The 18,534-nt window shown below is 41.8% G+C and overlaps 1 protein-coding gene across 1 annotated transcript in view; it reads right to left on the bottom strand.

The window, feature by feature from the left end:
• The window catches only part of dock5 (dedicator of cytokinesis 5), a 75,864-nt gene extending 58,607 nt beyond the window's left edge, over positions 1-17,257 (bottom strand). Inside the window, exon 1 of the mRNA XM_036144568.1 lies at positions 16,696-17,257. Coding sequence (XP_036000461.1) covers positions 16,696-16,738 — 43 coding nt within the window. The 5' untranslated portion in view covers positions 16,739-17,257. The remainder of the gene's footprint in view (positions 1-16,695) is intronic.
• Positions 17,258-18,534: the final 1,277 nt, after the last annotated feature.

Here is an 18,534-nt window from a genome sequence, read left to right as displayed (position 1 = left end):
TCCAAACGCTGTCCTGGTGCCCAGTCCCGCTTTCACCTACTAACGTTGCTGAAGGCAACACCTTTCTCCCTATTTTTACTCCTACCTCTACATTGCACATTTATGGCAGGGATCACTCACACAAACCTGCACATGCAAACCAAACCAAACATTGCGAAAGAGAACCCCTCTTAAAAACAATACCGCAACTCGGTGCCTGTGTCTTGACTTGAAGAGGCCACGGCCGCGCAGTCAGCCACTTAATCTCGCAGAGCGGCACAGAAACTATGAGCAGAGCCATGCCCTGACTTGCATGGTGATAATGCTTGTTACTGGAGGCCAAATTTCTCAGCACGCTTCAACTGGCTCAGCTCATCACACCTCAGCTTGAATGCATACATTTGACAGATCAGTGAACTTGTCTATGCGTCCTCTCCATGACTTCCTTCTCAGAGTAAGATCTGCACTAGTTTGCCTTGAAACGCACATTCACCGACAACTGTCCCTATATCCCAATTCAAACTCAGCTTTTAGATTCACTTTAAGAATAAGTTTGGTTTACTTTCCCATAATGTGAAACATCTTTGGTTTGGACCGTTCCCATTTGTGCTGTTGTGGTGGATGTTGCGTTACTATGACCTAATTACATTAATGTGCGACGCAGGCAGTCTTCTGCATGCATGTCCGCAAGTGAGCATAATCAGGAAGTAATTGCGAGATCCCTCATTGAGTCATCAAGTGATAGGGTGAACTAACATAAAATCTTGCGCATCAAATTAAACAAATAACCTTTTCTAAATTTTCATTCATAATTTAAAGAGATGAACGTCGGAAATGATTCCCTCACAATGCAGACAATCGCATGAATCACCGGGAAATTATAGTGGAGCAAAGACATCTGCCTCCAGCCATGCCAGGAGTGACAATGGTCCATTCACCAACTTGACACGGCGTCTGGGCCCTGGTAACGGCGTGGCAGCGAGCCCGTGGTGGCAGCCCAGCGGAGCACGATGGGCTGCCACGCTGTTTAAACCGAAGGCGTCGCAGCTCATCTGTGCAGCTCTTGGAGAGAGAGAGAGAGACGGTCTTCCGTTCAAACTTCAAATGCACAGCCCGTAGCCCCTCCTGTACACTCCAATAAAGCATTACTGGCACAGGTTCAGCTTTATGTGCATACTGATGTTACATCAAAGTCAGCCTGATTCACTCTAAATCATTTAGCATCGAAGCAGATTAGACAACAATTAAGGAACACCATGGCTGAGCGGTTTGAGCGGCAGCTGGCAGTAAATCAGCGTTAACACAATATGACCAGAATCTAATGTTCTTATTGCCAGCTCAGGGGGAAAGTAAAACATGTAATTGGCATTCCATGATAGGAACTTATAAAACTTAATCTGAAATGGTGGACACTACTATAAGCTAGAAAAAAAAATATGTGTGCTTTACCAGACTGGAAATACAAGAGCAGCTTTTAGCACACGACTTGGAAAAAAAAGAATAAAGCTACTAATGAGGGAAGCATGTGCTGCTTGTAACAAAAATAACAACCACCATTTTTCATCTGTATGTGCGTAGATTACGTCTCTACAGAGCCAAATGTTCAGACTTATCTATAAAACAGTTCAATTTATTCCAGGATGTTGAAAATAGGCAAGATAATTCTTCAAACTATGCGGAGTGTTTGGCCAAAAGAAAAAAAGGAAAACCTAGTCTTATCCGGGGATGTGTCAAACACAGCAAACCAAATGTGTGCACTTGTAAGAAGTAGGAATGAGAAGAAATATTGAGATGGAAGAACCGATTCCTTGTTGGTGCAAAACACTGCAACATCTGGAGCTGCACCGATCAGGATTCTATCGGCTCATAACAACCGCTTAGCCTCGTGAGACCATCCTGATCTCACAAGCTTTCAAGGTTTCACTCGCAGATCAGTCTGGCTACTTTCCGTTAAAGAAAATTTGGAGCAGTTCACCAAACAAACGTCCAATCAGCGTTGGCTTTGAGGCGGGTTGAGGTGTGACGCAACGAGAAGCGCGACAGTTCAGTCTAAAGACCATGGCGGCTTCAGCCGATGAAACTAGCGTTATCGTGGCTATCGAGCAAGTTTTATCGGAATTACAGAGTATTTCTTCACTGAAAGAAGAGAACCGCTCTGGAGGCTTTTCTCAGAGGAAAAGATGTTTTTGCTCGTCTCCCGACTGGTTTCGGCAAGAGCTTGTGGTTGTGTTTTCGTCGTCGCTGTTAGTACGTCATATGCTTTGTTAACCAGTATTTTTGCCCCTTCCCAAAATTACTTCAACGGAAGGTTTCCAGATGGATATGCGGAGCAAATCCATCTGGCGGAGTCAGGTTAACAACTGCTGCCTGTTTCGATTTCGGTCACTTTTCTTTATAATCTCCACATCACATACAGAATAATAGTTTGTGTAATCTTTACTTATACTCCGTAATTAAATGGTATAAATATCGACCATAAAGGAAAAAAGACAAGCCGCACGTCCTTTGATTGAATTTTGTGGCTGACTTCCCATCTCCGGTTACATAGATGCTACCGGCAACACTAGTCCCCCTCCAGTACCTGACCAGGCAGAGAGAAGCTGTTAGCCCTATTTATGAGTTCAGGCTGATGTATGGTCCCCATATGTATCCCGGTGGATTATTTTTTACTTAAAAATGATTCAAGACATTGTTGCATATTCAATACTACAAACAATACTTGTGTTTTTTGCTTTATTGATGTTTTTTATTTATGACTTAATTACGTTTTCATGCCACCCATTTCACACAGATTTCTTTACAGTATTAATGTCACAGATAATCAATAGCAGCCAGGTCCCAGAACACCGGCAGTGTGAGAGGCATTCACCAGCCTTCGGACCCTACCAGGTCTGTGGGAAACCAACAGGAATACAGTGGAGCGGAGCTCGGGTGGGGCGAGAAGTGTCATGCGGTGGAGACAATGGCAATGGAAAAGGGGCATGTGTTACCTGCCATACCAGAGACAATGAAACACTGGGCTTATTGTATGCCAACATCAAGGAGGCATGTAACTCACCACTTCCCTACCCTGGGGAGGCTCACACCACAACCTGGTTCATCTCCAGCCTGTGTTTAAAAACCTCTTGCACACAGAGAACTAGCTGTGACACACTCACACAGTGAAGGGTTGGTCTGAGAATACTGAAGAAGCTCTGAGGGACTGTTTCAGCTTCCGCTGTGTGGGATGAGCTTGGTGCTTCTCATGCTGGGGACGATTACGGCACCACAGACTGTGTCACAGACTACGTTGCCTTCTGGTAAGACAACGCTGTGCACGTCATGAAGCTACGATGTTTATCCAATAACAATCTGGATTGTACCTGAAACAAAGTGTCTCCTCAAGGAGAAGAAGAGGGGCTTCAGATCCAGAAACAAAGAGGAGCAGAGAGCTGGGAAGAAGGAACTAAAAAGGAAGACCAGGCATTGAAAAACCATCTACAGGAAATAGATGGAGGACCAGCTTCCCTTGAGAGGACTCCATCCCACAGACCCCTTCCCCCACCACACTCCCGTCTATTTCAACTCTTCAGGTCGAAAAGCATTGACCTCCTGATACAGGTTGTAGACCGAAACTGATTTGTTGATTGAAGGCTAAAATATTAAGATATAACAATAGCACCAAAAAATAGTTCTCCTTACATTCCTGCCATGAGCAGTCATTCATGTTTTGAAAACTAACGTGTGGGAAAGCAAAGACAGATTGGATATGAACAGTCTTTAACATATTAGCAGTTAGAACACAGGTAGCATTAACAAAACGGCAAATTATGCCTTTATTTATAGATCATTTACATCTTTACCTTTACCTTAAGATTTTCAAAAGGCTGTCAATATTTCAAAATCAATTCGATAACAAAAAAGTTGAAAGAACAGAGAGCTGAACGAAGCAACGGTACAGAACCCTGTTCAGCCTTCCTGTTACCCATTAAAACTATTACTCTCTCTGGCTCTCTCGTTGCCTGAATAAACTGCAGACCGGTCTCGACATCCTCTTTAATACCTTCTTACATCTTTATGCTTCATCTAAATTCATTTTTAAACACCTCCCTGAGACTCGAATTCGGCAACCTCGATTGTTCTTGCTTCACCAACATCTTCCACACCAAAGACTTACTGCGTGGCCTTCCAACCTCTTAATCACAAACAGAAACGACAAATAAAATGAAAAGAAAATACATCCAGCCTTTTTCAGTATCCAACCTGCCAATCCATGGTGCTGAGCACTGACATTAATCAATCCTAACCAATTGTCGCAATCAAACACTTATATTTTTAAAAAGGGAATTATGGCACTTAAACCATTTCCTTTGTTCTCTATGGCATTATCAGAGGACTTCATGCTAGAGCACTTTTCATACAGGAAATTAATCAGCTAAGGAAGAGACCGTTTATTCTAACAGTGGGATAATGGCAGATGGCTGTGAGAGAGAAAAAAAATACGACCATAATATAACTAGATTGCTCTAATCACATTTATGGCCCATCTAAACTTTTTATTGCTCAGCAGGTGATCTAAATAAGCCCAATTTAGGCTTCGCTGGGACCCGGAAAACCAAGCAGATAAAAAAAAAAAGATTATACTCTAGTCTGCTAAGGTGCCAAAGAACTGGCACTAAGCTGAGCTAGGAGCATATATTCCCTGTGGATGTTTTATTTCTGAAATTGCAAAGCTCAATTTTAGCTTTTCTTATATGCATTCAAAAATTATGTTAGGAACCACTGGAGGCACCACAGCCTGCTTTAGTGGACACATACTATAACATTTCTACAAAGCTATGCTTGCTAGTCATGTTACTATTCACTCATTTTTATTCTTTACCAAAGGCCACTTAAACAGGTGATTAGATACCAGCTGACTACCAAGGTATTCCAAGTTTTTAACCAGTTATGCTTTCAAACCAGCTAAAAATCTTATGTCATCCCATTGCAACATTTTAAAGTCCTTTTCTCGGGCTGTAAGTAACCGTGTGTTGTCCCTTACCCACCCGTCGCTATCCACTGCTAGTCAGTTAGCTAAACGAAGGAAATTACCCCTTACTCTTGTTTACAAGTAAGACAAACTTGGCTTTTTGGAAGTATTTCTGGACAGTCAGGGTGTGAAAACAAAAGGGAGCACTCCTCTCCCCATCTCTCTAATTAAGATAATGCTGTTTAAAACTCCAGTTGCCATACTAAGAGCACCTGAGTGAAGGTTGGATATCTGAGCAGATAGCCTGACTAATTAACCAGCTAATCTCAGTTTGTTAAACTGTTAATGTTAATCTAACACAGCAGAACAGCAAAAGGTGTAATATTATTTGCAATGAGCACATTTAATAAACTAATTTATTATCTGATGGGCTTGTTTTGTTGGTTGGTTTTGTAACAAAGACATATAGAAAACATTAAGGATATTATTTGCACAAATGCCTCTTACCATAGACCTGAAACCATTTAAGATAAATTAGTTTTTTTAACATCACTACATTTATTATAAGCACATTTAAGTTTTCATCACACAACATAATAGTTGAAAATTCACAATATTAAGACGATTATTATACATAATCTGCCATAAAAACTTTGATTTAGCATCTGTTCCTCTCATCACCATTCTCTGATATAGACAGACATTACAATTCGTCACTGGGTTTAAGTTAATCACTTATCACATATTTACTGCGCTGTAATATTATCAACATCATAGTCACGCACTGCACATTTGGCAATATTTAGAGGTATTCTGTTCTTGCATCCCCAAGGCAAGAGCAGTGATATTAGCAGCTAGCAAAGCAGGCAGAGGTACAATTTCCCCACTAGATAAACATTAGTTTGTACTTGAGCAAATTCTGCTTAGGCAGGATGCCTCAAAAAAAATAAAGGGCTCAGTTGAAGCATCTTGTGCCTCACACTTACTGTCTAGACAGCCAAAGATGATCTGTGGCTCCTAAAACTGTTCTTTAGCTAATAAGCCTTATAGGGATACCCATATATCAGGGAGTTAACTCTAAAGTTCAGAGCTAATAGTGCAAAAAGGAACAAAATTAGATCAGTGTGAAGCTTCATCTCTTAATTCTGCCTTAAAAAAAACCTTCTGCAACTTTTAGTCAAGGGAGGATTATATAAGGCTCTTTTAAATAGAGGGGATGGGGGGGTTAAGACACTTTAGTGTAGTTTGCTGAATATCAAAATATAATATAATTTTAGGCTTTAATCATCATGACTGGCTTTCCATCTTTGTTAGCCTATTAAAGCTGGGCACAAGGTCAGCAGTTATCTCTGAGTTGCAACCTGCAATCAGGTCTGACACTGCAAGGTGAGCCTTCAGATTTAATCACTGTGATTCATGGATGACATGGACATCTGAAACACATCACATTCATTTTCCTACGCAAAAGAAGGAAATACCATGTGAATTTTTTATTTTCTTTTACATACTTTGCATGTTTTTAATATGTTCAAGTCACAGTGTGGCTGAAAATACTCAGCGGATCTCAGTGAGTAGAACCATGGTGCACTCATTGCGATGCTAATGACTGTTCCGGGCAGAAATCTCAGCACAGCAACAAAACACAGGCAGATCTGCATATATGGAGGTGTAAGGTATCCTTATCATGTTGCATTCACCACCAAACAATAGGCTGTGCACACTGCAGGAGTCATTGATGCATGTCCTAATCCCAATTTGCTCTCCGATTATTTTTACTTGAAGAGGCCCTTTATTGGGGCCTGTCTGGTGATATGTCCACAGTCCACTCTTATTGAGATAGGCCTTATCACTTCCTGTTTACCTGAACAGTGTAAAGAGGGCTACTGAAAAGGAATTTATTGACTTTTTGGTCGCTTTCCTTGGTTATATTCATTTTGTGGGACAACGATTCGCCGAAGAGTTAATTAGGGCTAATCTTGAACTTGAGTTTGGGTACAAATGGATTGTTCTAGTTTAAAAAGCCAAATTGGATTTGTCAAAAAGAAAATAAGCTACTTTCTTCTCAGACATCATTATTGTTTAAAGTAAAAATCATGTTGGACGCACATTATCTTATTTTAAAAGGTTAATCCGGCAAAAGCATTTTCTAAGAAAATCTAGGGCTGGACGATATAGGAAAAAAAACATATCAATAAAATAGAAATCAAATTGATCTATATCTATAATTCTCAATAATTATAATAATTCAAAACATATATTTGGGTGCAGCTTTGGCCATTTTATGCTGTTGCTTAGCAACCTATTTTTATATACAGAACACAGACACTGAATTCAAACTCAACCCTTCATTCAACCCACTTTTTACCAAAACTTGAAATTTAAAAAAAAAAAAAAAACGTGTGCTCTCTGAACTCTGAAGGGGGCGGAGCTTGGTTCCTGGGTCTGCGTTGTGATTGGCTGGAAGGATGTAATGACTAATATTAACCTACATGACTAGAATGCAAAAGGAAGGAAAACTGTTATTCTATTGAACTTATTATTGATCCTTTTTTCTATCATTGATATACGATTATCAATCGATATATATTGTTACTGAATTATCGCACGCCCTAAGAAAATCCTTGCTTAACAGTTGCTGTTTGCAACAACAGGAGAAGGTGGTTGGTGGATCCCTGACTCCAACCAATCAGACATCATGAGCTCTGACACAGAGTTTGAATTTATTCCTATAAAAGATATCTAGCTACAGTTGAAAACAGGCATCAACTCACCAGGAAGCAAAAACACAACTTTCTCTATCAACATCTGACATAGAAATTAGACTAAACTTTACCAATCTTAGACCCGTTAGGATTACCAAATTATTTCTATGCATTAAATTCCACAATAAGGAAGAAGAGATGTTCTTCAACCACTTTCTTCAAAGTCAGACTGTTATCAGGGTTCTTACAGGTCTCATTAAGTTGAATTTAAGACCTTTTTAAGGCTTTTTAAGACCAGCATTAATGAAATTTAGATCAACTTGACATTGCCAGAAAACTTCAAACAATACGATACATTTTAACAAGGGTCACTTTTATTGTTATCAATTTATTTATCAAAGACGATTCAGTTTTCGTTAAACTACCCGTGATAACAGATAATCTGCCACGTACACTTGACCAAACTAAATTTAAAACCTTGGATTAAAATCTGGTCATTTTTAAGTCTTTATGCTTGGAGCAATTCTTGATTCTAGTCTTAATCTTGAGAAACAGATTGGTTCTGGTGTAAAAATATTCTTTTTTAAACAGACTTTTACCCTAAGTGAAATCATTTTGAACTTTTAATGATTTTGAACGGGTGATTCATGCTTTTATTAGCTCCCAACTCGATTATTATCTCTATATGTTGGTGTAAGCCAGGCCAGCCTGGCCATTATTTATACAGTGTTTGTACTGAATTATCATTGATGGTTTTTCTTTTTGTGTGCAGCATTTTGCCCAACAGCAGTCGTTTGTACATAAATAAATTTGGTTTGATTTTTAAGGCCTTTAACTTAAAAAGTTCCCTTATCTTAGACTTTGTAAGTCCCGGGACAAACCCTGAGTTTACATACACCAAGATGACTATGGCTTTAAACAATTTGAGAAATTGTTTGATGTCATGACATTGTAGGTCAATTCCCAACATCTGACTTAAATGGAGTCACAACTGTTTGTGCATTTTAAAGGCTACACCTCAAACACACAGCATCCTAGTGTGACATCATGACAAAATTAATCAGCCAACATATCAGGAAAACGCCTGAAGGTGCAAAGTTTGTTTTCAAATAATTATATGCAAGTACGAACAGCACCGTTACATTTGGAGTAAGAAGAGGAAACCCTTAAAGCCTGAGTATGGTGGCCAGCAGGGGCAAATACCTTTTCCTTCTTCCCTTCAACATTCTTCTGCGAATCACATTGCAGTTTTTATTGAAGTCTAGCTCCTATTTGACTCGGTGGTTGACTCCCCATGGTGGTCTGGCAGTTTTTCTTTTTGTTTTTTTTGTTGTTGTTGTTTTTTTTGGGGGGGAGGGGGGGTTGATATTGTAGCTTTTTTATGTGCTGTTGTGTTTGGTATTTGCATTTTTTTTTTTGTTTTTTGTATGTTTTGGAGTTTTCATCATTTTATTTTCTGGGATTCAAAAGCACTTATGTTTTGCAGTGAGTGGGGCTGTCAGTCGCTTGCTGCACATTTGCCCCTGTGGGCCACCGTACCTGACAATACCATCCAACAGTGAGGTACGGTGGTGGCAGCATCATGTTTAGATTTGTTGTTTGGTTTCTTTGCTGCAGAAGAGACAGCTGCACTTTACAAAATAAAAGGAACAGTGTTCTGAAAATGCTGAAGCTACATCTCAAGCCGTCAGCCACTGTTGGGATGGTGTTCTCAGGTACGGTGGCCAAGTGTCAAATCCGCAGCAAACCAATGAACGTGCCATGACACGCTGCAATACAAAAGTGCTGTAATCACAGAAAATGAAAAAAATTAAACTCCAAACTTGTATTCAATGGGTCTTCCAAATGGACAATAACCCTTAGCATACCGCCAAACGGTGTCATGTGTAACGCGTTAAAAAGTAACGCATAACACGTTTTCGTGTTAAAAGTACTGTAACGCCTTACCACTGAAAATTTGGTAACCTAACATAGTTTATTTTTTTCAATTTGGCACAACGCTACTTTTTAAAGTCCGATGAATTGGTGAGGCGGAGCAGAGAGAAGCGGCGGCTGCACTTCTCATGGCGGCGTGTCGCACTCTACCCCAATGATGCAGAGCCAGCAGAGAAAGCAGGAGAAAGGCACAATGTTACTTGGCGCAGACTCAGAGGTACTAGACTATTTGAGATCGGATTTCCGAGTTGGAAGTTCTTAATCGTTTCCCCCGAGTGAAAGCTGCATTCAGTAAATACAACACTGCCACACCATCTATCGGAAAGGCTGTTCAGCCTAGGAGGGCTGGTGCTTAGCCCCAGGAGAGAGACTTGCAGATGGCCGTTTTGAAAGACTGCTCCTGATGAGGTATTATCACACGTTCTTTGCTGATGTGGTACAGGTTTCCTGCTGCCCGTGCCTTACAGATGTTTCACCAGTCACGACTATTCCTAAAACTCTGCTTTCCCTCTGCTATTATGCACTGGGACTAAGGCCGCCACATTCAGTTAACAAAGCCTTTTCAATTCTGTGTTTAGTAATGTTTTAAGTTGTACTTGATTTAATTTTGGCTAAAATGTATCTGCCCCCAAGCTGTACTATGCTATTTTATTTATTGATTATGAAGGGCCAGTTGAATGCAGGATATGTTTATGTTATTTATGTTAGATTTCCTGTTGGATTCGATTGAGGCATGATTTATTTGGACATATAAGCCATTTTGAAATGTTCATGACGTTGTGCAAGGACAAACGATTTCTTGTCAAGTACTCTGTTTGGAGTTTGTTTATAATACAGAGTACAAAAGAAATCCTTGTTGTGTCCTCCACAGCACAACTTTTTGTAGGCCAACATGTTGAGAAGCAGATGTGTTTCTGCACAAAGTCAAGTAACAGAAAAGTAACAACAAGTAAGATCAAATTTACTTTACATAAATGGTAACTAAGTATAGTAACCGATTACTTTTATAAGAAGTAAAGAGTAATGGGCAAAAGTTACTTTTTAAAAGCAACTTCCCCAGCGATGCCACCAAATTGGTTAGTGGCTTAAGGACAACAAAGCCAGTGGTTTGAAGAGACAATCACAATTTCCTGATCTCAATCCCACAGAAAATTTCTGGCAGACCTGAGTGGGTGTCTGTGAGCAAGGAGCCTTACAAACCTTGCTCAGTAACACCAGTCAGGAGGAATGGGCCGCAAATCCAGCAAACTACAGTTAGAAGCTTGCAGAAGGAATAGCCAAAGACGTACAGTTTAAAACACAATATTACCAGATAGTAAAAAAAAGGGGCAAACTTCTTAATTTCAAGAAACATTTCTAAAAGATCCCCTAAAACTTCTCACTTCCTATTCTGGCATTCAGCAAACTGAAATAATTTTAGTAGACCTAACTGATCTCACGTTACGTCTCACATCACGGACAATCTCAGCTGGTCTGAGAACACCACATCACTGGTGAAGAGGGCACAGAAACGCTTGTACTTCCTGCGGAGGATGAGGAGAGCCCACCTGCCACCACCCATCCTCACAACCTTCTACAGAAGCACCATAGAGAGCATTCTGACCAGCTGTCTCTCTGTGTGATGTGGAGGCTGCAGTGCCTCCGGCTGGAAGAACGTGAGGAGAGTGGTGAGGACAGCAGAAGGGATCATCGGGGCTCCTCTCCCTTCCATTAAGGACATTTAATCCCAGCGCTGTGTGTCCTGATCCCGTAACATCATCAGGGACCCCTCACATCCCCACCATGGACTGTTCTCCCTGCTGCCCTCTGGGAAGAGGTTCTGCACCATCCGCTGCAGGACCACCAGGTTCTGCAAAAGCTTTTTCCCTGCTGCCATCAGACTGTTGAACTGCTGTTGAACGGCTGAACTACAACCCATAAACTCTGCACAACATTTGCATATTTGCACACTTTGCTTCATTGCATCTCCATCTAGCATTATAAATGCTACCGAACTCTTAGTCCTTAAAAGCATCCTTGCACAAATGCCCTTGCACAACCCAATTCTGCACCTTCTCCTGCATTGTTTACATTTCAATTGTTTTTATAGTGTATTTTAAATATATGTTTACTTTTAAAACTGCTGCACCTAAAACTGTAATCTAACTTTTACTGCAATTTACAAAGCTGTATGCAACGAAATTTCATTCTGTACGCACTCTGTGTATACAAAATGACAAATAAAGTTGCCTAAGTCTAAGTCTAAGTGATCTGAAAATGGAAAAGCTGGGACGGATTTAATGTGAAACACTATGACAAAAAAACGTTCATATCTCTGTTAATACCGTGTGTGTCAATATCTGGTAAATATTGGCATGTGTGAGCATATTGAAGACAAGCAGAGCTACTTTATGCCGGATGCACCAATCGCTTTGACTGGTGACCAGAATCATTCAATTTTCAGCTTGACCTGTTTTTATGGATGACCAGCAGATCATTAGGCTCAAAGAAATCTAATTCGGTGATCAGTACAGAACGCACATCCTTCTCACAGTGACACAAAAAGCCACACTTGCATGCAGGCATGTCTACGGTGACTCGCTTTTCTGCAGAATCAGGAAGGCATTAGTTAAACCAAACAAAAAAAGAAAGTACAATGTGTGCGGTAAGCCAGGAGCAAGCTCAGGTATTTTTTTTGCAGATAATATCCATAAACCTTTAGTACCTCTCACTATTTTAACACTGGAGAATGGAAGTAGTTTGTGAAACACCGGCAATTCTGACCTTATTTTTTTTGCGATGATAGAAACATTACCCGAGTCTGAAAAATAAAATGCGGAGGAGTTAGAACTTGAACACTTCCAGTACTAAATTTATATGACCTTATTTCACGCCACACTTGGAACCGGTTGAAAGTTGTAGCAGAGAAGCTGCACAGAGTGTCACACTTTCCAGTTTTTTGCTCTTGAGCTGGATAGTAATTTAACCAGCACCCCTCATCCAGTCACCTGGAGCACTCCGTTTATAGATTTCAAGATTAGAAAGCCAAGTTACTCAGCGAGTTTGGAAGGCATCCGGAAAAGTTACAGTCAACGTCTGATAGAGGTTTTGACGCGAAATACGAACGGATCTGGCAAGTTCCTGTGTGTGGAAGGCTGAGAGCTGAAGCATCTTCAGCCACGCGGTTAGGGACTCCAGTTATTTTCACACCGAGCGGCAAGATCCAGAGACTTTAGGCTACTGTTTGGCTGATGTAGTTGTCAATTTAGGAGCCATGACTGGATATAATAAGAAGGTAAGAAGGTTAAGATGAAGAGAAATAACTCAAAATAGACAAACATCTTTTTCCATAAAGTTAAAATAATATTGATCATTTTTTACATGACTATATGCCCACTGATCAAACAGAAAATTAGGACGTCAAGTGTCTCAATGACATGAACCCATCATCTCCTCTTCCAAACATTGCCAAAGGAATACCTTATTATTACATAATTCTGAGAGTTACTGCATTAAATGATTGCAGCTTTGGCTGGATTTGGTACAACCTGGTATTTGTAAACATCTAGAACAATGGGTTCTGGCGCTGTGGCATAAAGCCGCCATACTGGGGTTGATCATCACCGGCGCTCTGAAGATGTCGCATCAGCTGCAACGCTAAATGCAGACCAACTAGCTGTGATGTCGCGCCAATAAGCACAGCCCGAGAGAGCAGCTGTTGAAGCGCATCACACACTTCTCAAAAGACAAGTGCAGTGGAGAAAATGTTAAGAACCCCCAGGAGGAACTCAAGTGGACCACGGCGCACCGGGAACAAGTGCTGCTTATGCCGTCAGATGTGGGAAAGACACCGGACACAACTTAAACGGACGGTCTGCTGTTTATGGAAGAGCGGTTCTCTGAAGTGAGCAAAAATATTTAACATATAACTGAAGGACAATCTTAAAAAAAAAAAAAAACATTTATAGCAAACATATAGTTGCTTTTTTCATTTTTAAAACGTACATAAAACAACAAATTGAGGCAGTTAAAGTCCTGTTTTCTGCTGTCAGTAGAGCGACGCTTGACAAAGCTCTCATAAAGTGGTAATTGTTACAACGATGAAGGAGACCCAGCCAGAATCAACGCTCTCTCTCATGACTCATGGGTGCTTAGTCATGTCAACGTGCAATCTCTCTGGACCCTACAATGCAAAACTGTGTAACGTAACAGGGTAGGCTGTAATTCTGAAGTCTGGAAAACTCGGCTGCATGGTGACGACGTGTTTGCATAACTGGGCGTGTCACGCTTGTGATGGTTAACGTAGTGACAAATGCCTAGCTTCAGGCAAATATCAGCAACAACAACAATAGAGGTCTGTTATGAAAAAAAAAAATCACTTCCTTTGTTTGCCACGGCGACAGATTCAGTTGTTTTTTTCAAAGCAAGTCAGCTAAAATGGCATCAAGTGAGGAGATTCATCCCGAGCCCCTTCTGGAGCCGCATATGCACCGTCTCGTTCCAAGGCCCGACGGTTTCAGCACTTCGTCCGGGTCTCCAGAGCTGTGCTCCCCCCCCCCCCGGATGGAAAATTAGGCAGCCATCCCATTTTTGGCTTCTTCACAGATTCCCCGTAAAAGATTAGCCGCCCATTATCAACATTTCCCTGTTAGAAATCTTGATCTGAACGATAGCGTCGGATAACATAAGGGGGAAAAGAAAAAACCCTCTTCCTCCACCCAAAGATGCTGCTGCCTGTGTTCCGAGTGCAGTCGAGGTTCAATAATAGGATTAAAAATGTAAGCCCCCGTGCAGGGTCCGATGGCATTTTGAAGATTAAGAACAATGTCGCTGACTCCTGCCCCGTTTCTGGGGGGGAGAGGAGTTTTGTGGCGGCACGACCAGCAGCTTCTCAACACCTACGGGCCCGTCATGAAAGATTTCCTGAACATCCGCCGTTTACGCAAGGTCACATAACAACCAGGAGGTAGGGCTGTTATCACGGCCTGAAATACTTTCAGTGGCAACAGCAGCTTACAGAGACTTTGCTCAAAACGCTTTATGCCGTCGAGAGGAGAGGTTAGTCGGGTCAGAGTACACATTCATACCTGCTGATAAGATCCTCTAGACCGGGATGTTTTCACTGCTGTCACCTTTACACTTTTTATTCCCCCAGGAGAAGGATAAATCTTTCTAAACCCGGGAAGGTTAATAAAAAAAAAAAAAAAGAGGAAGGCTAAAAGTCTGTGCAACTTAAGGCGAAGCTTTATTGATTCACAACCCAACAAAGCCAACAGCCAGCCTACATGTGCTGGCCATAAAACAATACCAGTTAACATGATAGAGGGCCTTTCTGCAGCTCCTCCCACAACACAACTACAGACAAACTTACGCAACCGCACACCGCTTCGCACCAGCATTCACACCCTCGCTAATGTTTCACACAACATCAAACTTCGATGCAGTTTTGTCAGGATTTGTCCGTGATTAGACCGGCCCCCGAAGCAGCGCTTTGAAAAGGGAGGAAAACGTGGTTTTCAGAATCCTTGCAAATAAAGGTCTGAAAAGTGTGGCGGGCATTTGTATCCACCCTCGTTTGCTCGGATTACTCAAAGAGAACAGCAGACAGCTCAGACATAAAGCTGTAGAGAGGTTTAAAACTGTATTAAAACAATATCCGAAGCTTCCCATAGAGCTCTATGTGATCCATTATACCGAAAGGGAAATAATATGGCACAAACGGCACAACCTAACACGGAATGGTCCCACCGTCTAAACTGACAATTCTGCCGAGAAGAGCTAATGTTCTCCTTTGTATTAGCAGCCCAGGGTAACTCTGGAGGAGCTGCAGGGATACACAGTTCAGGTGGGAAAAATGTACTGATAAGTACTGGTGATGCATCCCACAAATCTGGGCTGTATGAAGAAGTGGTCAGTCAGGTAAATACCAAACGTTTTCCTAAACAGTGAGTATGGCAGAACACTAACGCCGCTCAAAGACCCGTAACACGTTCCTCCAGTGAGACTTAGTGGTGGCAGCGTTATGCTGTGGGATTGCTTTTCTGGAGAAAGGACACAGAAGTCGGTTTGAGTTGCTGGTAAAATAAAGGGAGCTAAACACAAGGGCCCCCTGGAAGAAAAGATTAGAGAGGTTATAAAAGATTTGAAACTGGGCGCAGGACGACCTTCCAGCAGGACACCAACCCTCAGCAAAGTCCTGATCTGAGCCACGTTGATTTAGATTTTTTTTAAGTTGTTTGCAGATGTTTTACATCCTTGGGTCTTTTGTTGTGAAGAACAGCCAGACATTTCAAACTCTAGCTCGAAGCCCTTTCAAGCTCGGTCTCTGGTTTTATTTCATGCCTAAACCCGCCGAATGAAGTCTAGCGCCCCCCTCTGGTAGAGCGAATCTTTACCCACACCGCAAGGCAACCAGACCCACCTTACTGACTGGCCCGGTGCAGGACGCAGAAAAGCAGGCAGGGATTGCTCATAGAGGGAGCTGAGCAGATTTTCACCTTGTGGGCATGAATAGACAAACTATCAGACACAATTGCAGGTGAAAGAGCCGCACCTTGTTGCAAAACACTGGAAACTTTTTTTTTTTTTTTTTTTAGAAAGTAGCAAGAAACCTGCTGCAGTGCAGGGTTGGCTGTAATGTTACAAGTCCCTGTGTAAATGTAGCGAATACTTGAGTACCCTACCTACAAGGATAAATCATAAGGCGCTCCCCATGTGGACTTATAGGAGACCCTAGAGGGGTGGGGGCAATAAAATATCATTTCTCTTCCTAGTTACTAGGACCGCTTCTCTTCAGTGAGATTAGGCTCAGGAATGACTGGTATGCTCTCTGAACTCTTGGCTCTTTTCCATGTTTCCACAACACCTATTGCGGATCCCTGTGCAGCCTTGGCATTTTCCCTAAAAAAAAAAAAAAAAAAAAAACAGCCACAAACAAGCAGGAAGGGGGGGCTCCGTTGCATGTGTGGGGAGAAAAAAAAAGAAGCTGAACTTCAGTTTTAATGCCTAATACGCGAAGGGCAAAATAAGTGAAAACAGTTTCCTAACTTTTCCCCGACTCTCGTTTGTTTTGAAGTTGGAGGAGCCGCCGCTGCTGCTGCCGAGAGTCCAGTCGGCTGAGCCCAAAACAAGTTGAAGGCGAGCACTTACCGACGCCGTACTTCTCCTTCTTAGTGGGGATCCAGCGGGTCATGGCGGGAGTGGGGGGGTGGAGTGTAAAAAATTTGCCCGAATAAATAAATTACTATGTACACTTGCTCAACGAGGACGGGCGGCGCACTCCAGCTCGTCCCGAAGCCTTACAGTTCCGCCATCATGACTCGTAAACGGGGGAGGGAAGAGGAGGGCACACCGGCCCGGCGGGGAGGGGGGGTGTGAAGGGGGGGATACAGGCGGGAGTACCACACGCTGACGCCCGCTCCGGCAGCACGGCTTGGGTCTCATTCAGCTCCACACATCACTCAGCGTGGAAGGAACTCGAGCTTGCCGCTCGTAAATCCCCAGATGAGCTCAAACTGAATTAGTCATGTTAAATTCAGACAGCGGCGCCTTGTTTTCGCTTCAAGGGGCCGTTTCCCTTAGCGTCGGTGCTTTTTGTTTTAAACTGGATTTGATTTCATGTGGTTATCCCTATCAGTAGCGCTCATCCTGACGTCCCCTTGTCGCTTAATTAAGGTAGTGGTTAAAATATCCCGCTGAGAAATGCTCCACTCCTTAAAGGAGCAGACGCTATAATCACTCTCCCTGATTGCTACAAGTCCTCCATGCTTGCAAGGGGTTGCCAGATCTGACTGACAGTTTCCAGCCCAAAACACACAGTAAAACCCGCCCACATCAATGCAGACCTCAACCTCTTGTGAAACTCGTGTTGAAAGCCTAAAACTATTGCACGTATAATCAAGAACACACCACGCACCCAACGGCACTAAAGCAAAGAAAAAGATTACTCAGTCAGGCTCCCCACAAAGTACGCCGCCAAATAACCAACACAGAGATCCTTTTCCCCAATCATGGCGTAATAACGACTGGAAAAAGGTTATCAATATGAATTATAAAACCAACTTATCTGGGCTCTTAAACTTTCTCACTCTCTCTCTTTCACATTGTTTTAAATACTTTGGCTACTGAAGACCCTGACTTCCATTTACTTTTATTCATTTTTATTTCTTTTTATGATCTGACCCTATTATCAGTACATACCTAACCCTAACCTTAACCTCACTGGCACCATAGTCCTAAACCTAACTCCTAGCCCCCTAAAAATGTGAGGATGACCACAAAGGGTCCTCACTTTACATCGAAGTCCTCACTAAAATATAAAAAATATGTTCTCACTCAGCAGTAAATACAAGTGTACACACACACACACACACACACACACTTTATATCAATCTAACATTTCTTTTGCACCGATACAGCCATGAAACAGTCTAAAATTGTTTAAAATCTATCAGCATAGAACGAACCTGCAACAACAATGAAGGGCAGTCACGCACATTGCATGAAAACAATAAAGGGATCTTACCTTTGTGTTGTATATCAACTGCCTTCTCTTAAATGTTGTGGCGCCCAGTTCTTTCAAATCATCATGATGTTGCGGCGATTGGTTTCCTGCCTTATAATGCTTTTTGTATTTTCCACACCTCCACTTCCTTTCTCATCTCCCAGTCAAAACCGAAGAGTAAAGCCCTTCAGGCCAACGAGATTCAAAGTAGCTTAAACTTCCATTTGGGGCGTTTGCAATTAACATGGACCAAAAACATTTCACTTTGAACCTTTACTAACCAATGACTATCACTGAGTGATCATCTCGAGCTAGAAAGCTTATCTACATTTCAATATAATTGAACTACTGATTTGAGTGCAGGAATAAAACGTCATATTCAAATATTTAAGTTTTTCCTTTTTTTCTGCCACAGAATGACAACTACTTTGACAGCTGAATACTTTCTAAAAACTCACCAAATTTCAGCAAACCGCCTAAAGTTA

The sequence above is a fragment of the Fundulus heteroclitus genome, chromosome 12, assembly GCF_011125445.2.
Source record: "Fundulus heteroclitus isolate FHET01 chromosome 12, MU-UCD_Fhet_4.1, whole genome shotgun sequence".
In the NCBI taxonomy this organism is placed as follows: Eukaryota; Metazoa; Chordata; class Actinopteri; order Cyprinodontiformes; family Fundulidae; genus Fundulus; species Fundulus heteroclitus.
Note: the sequence above shows the minus strand (reverse complement) of the source record. Positions and strands in the feature narration are given on the sequence as shown.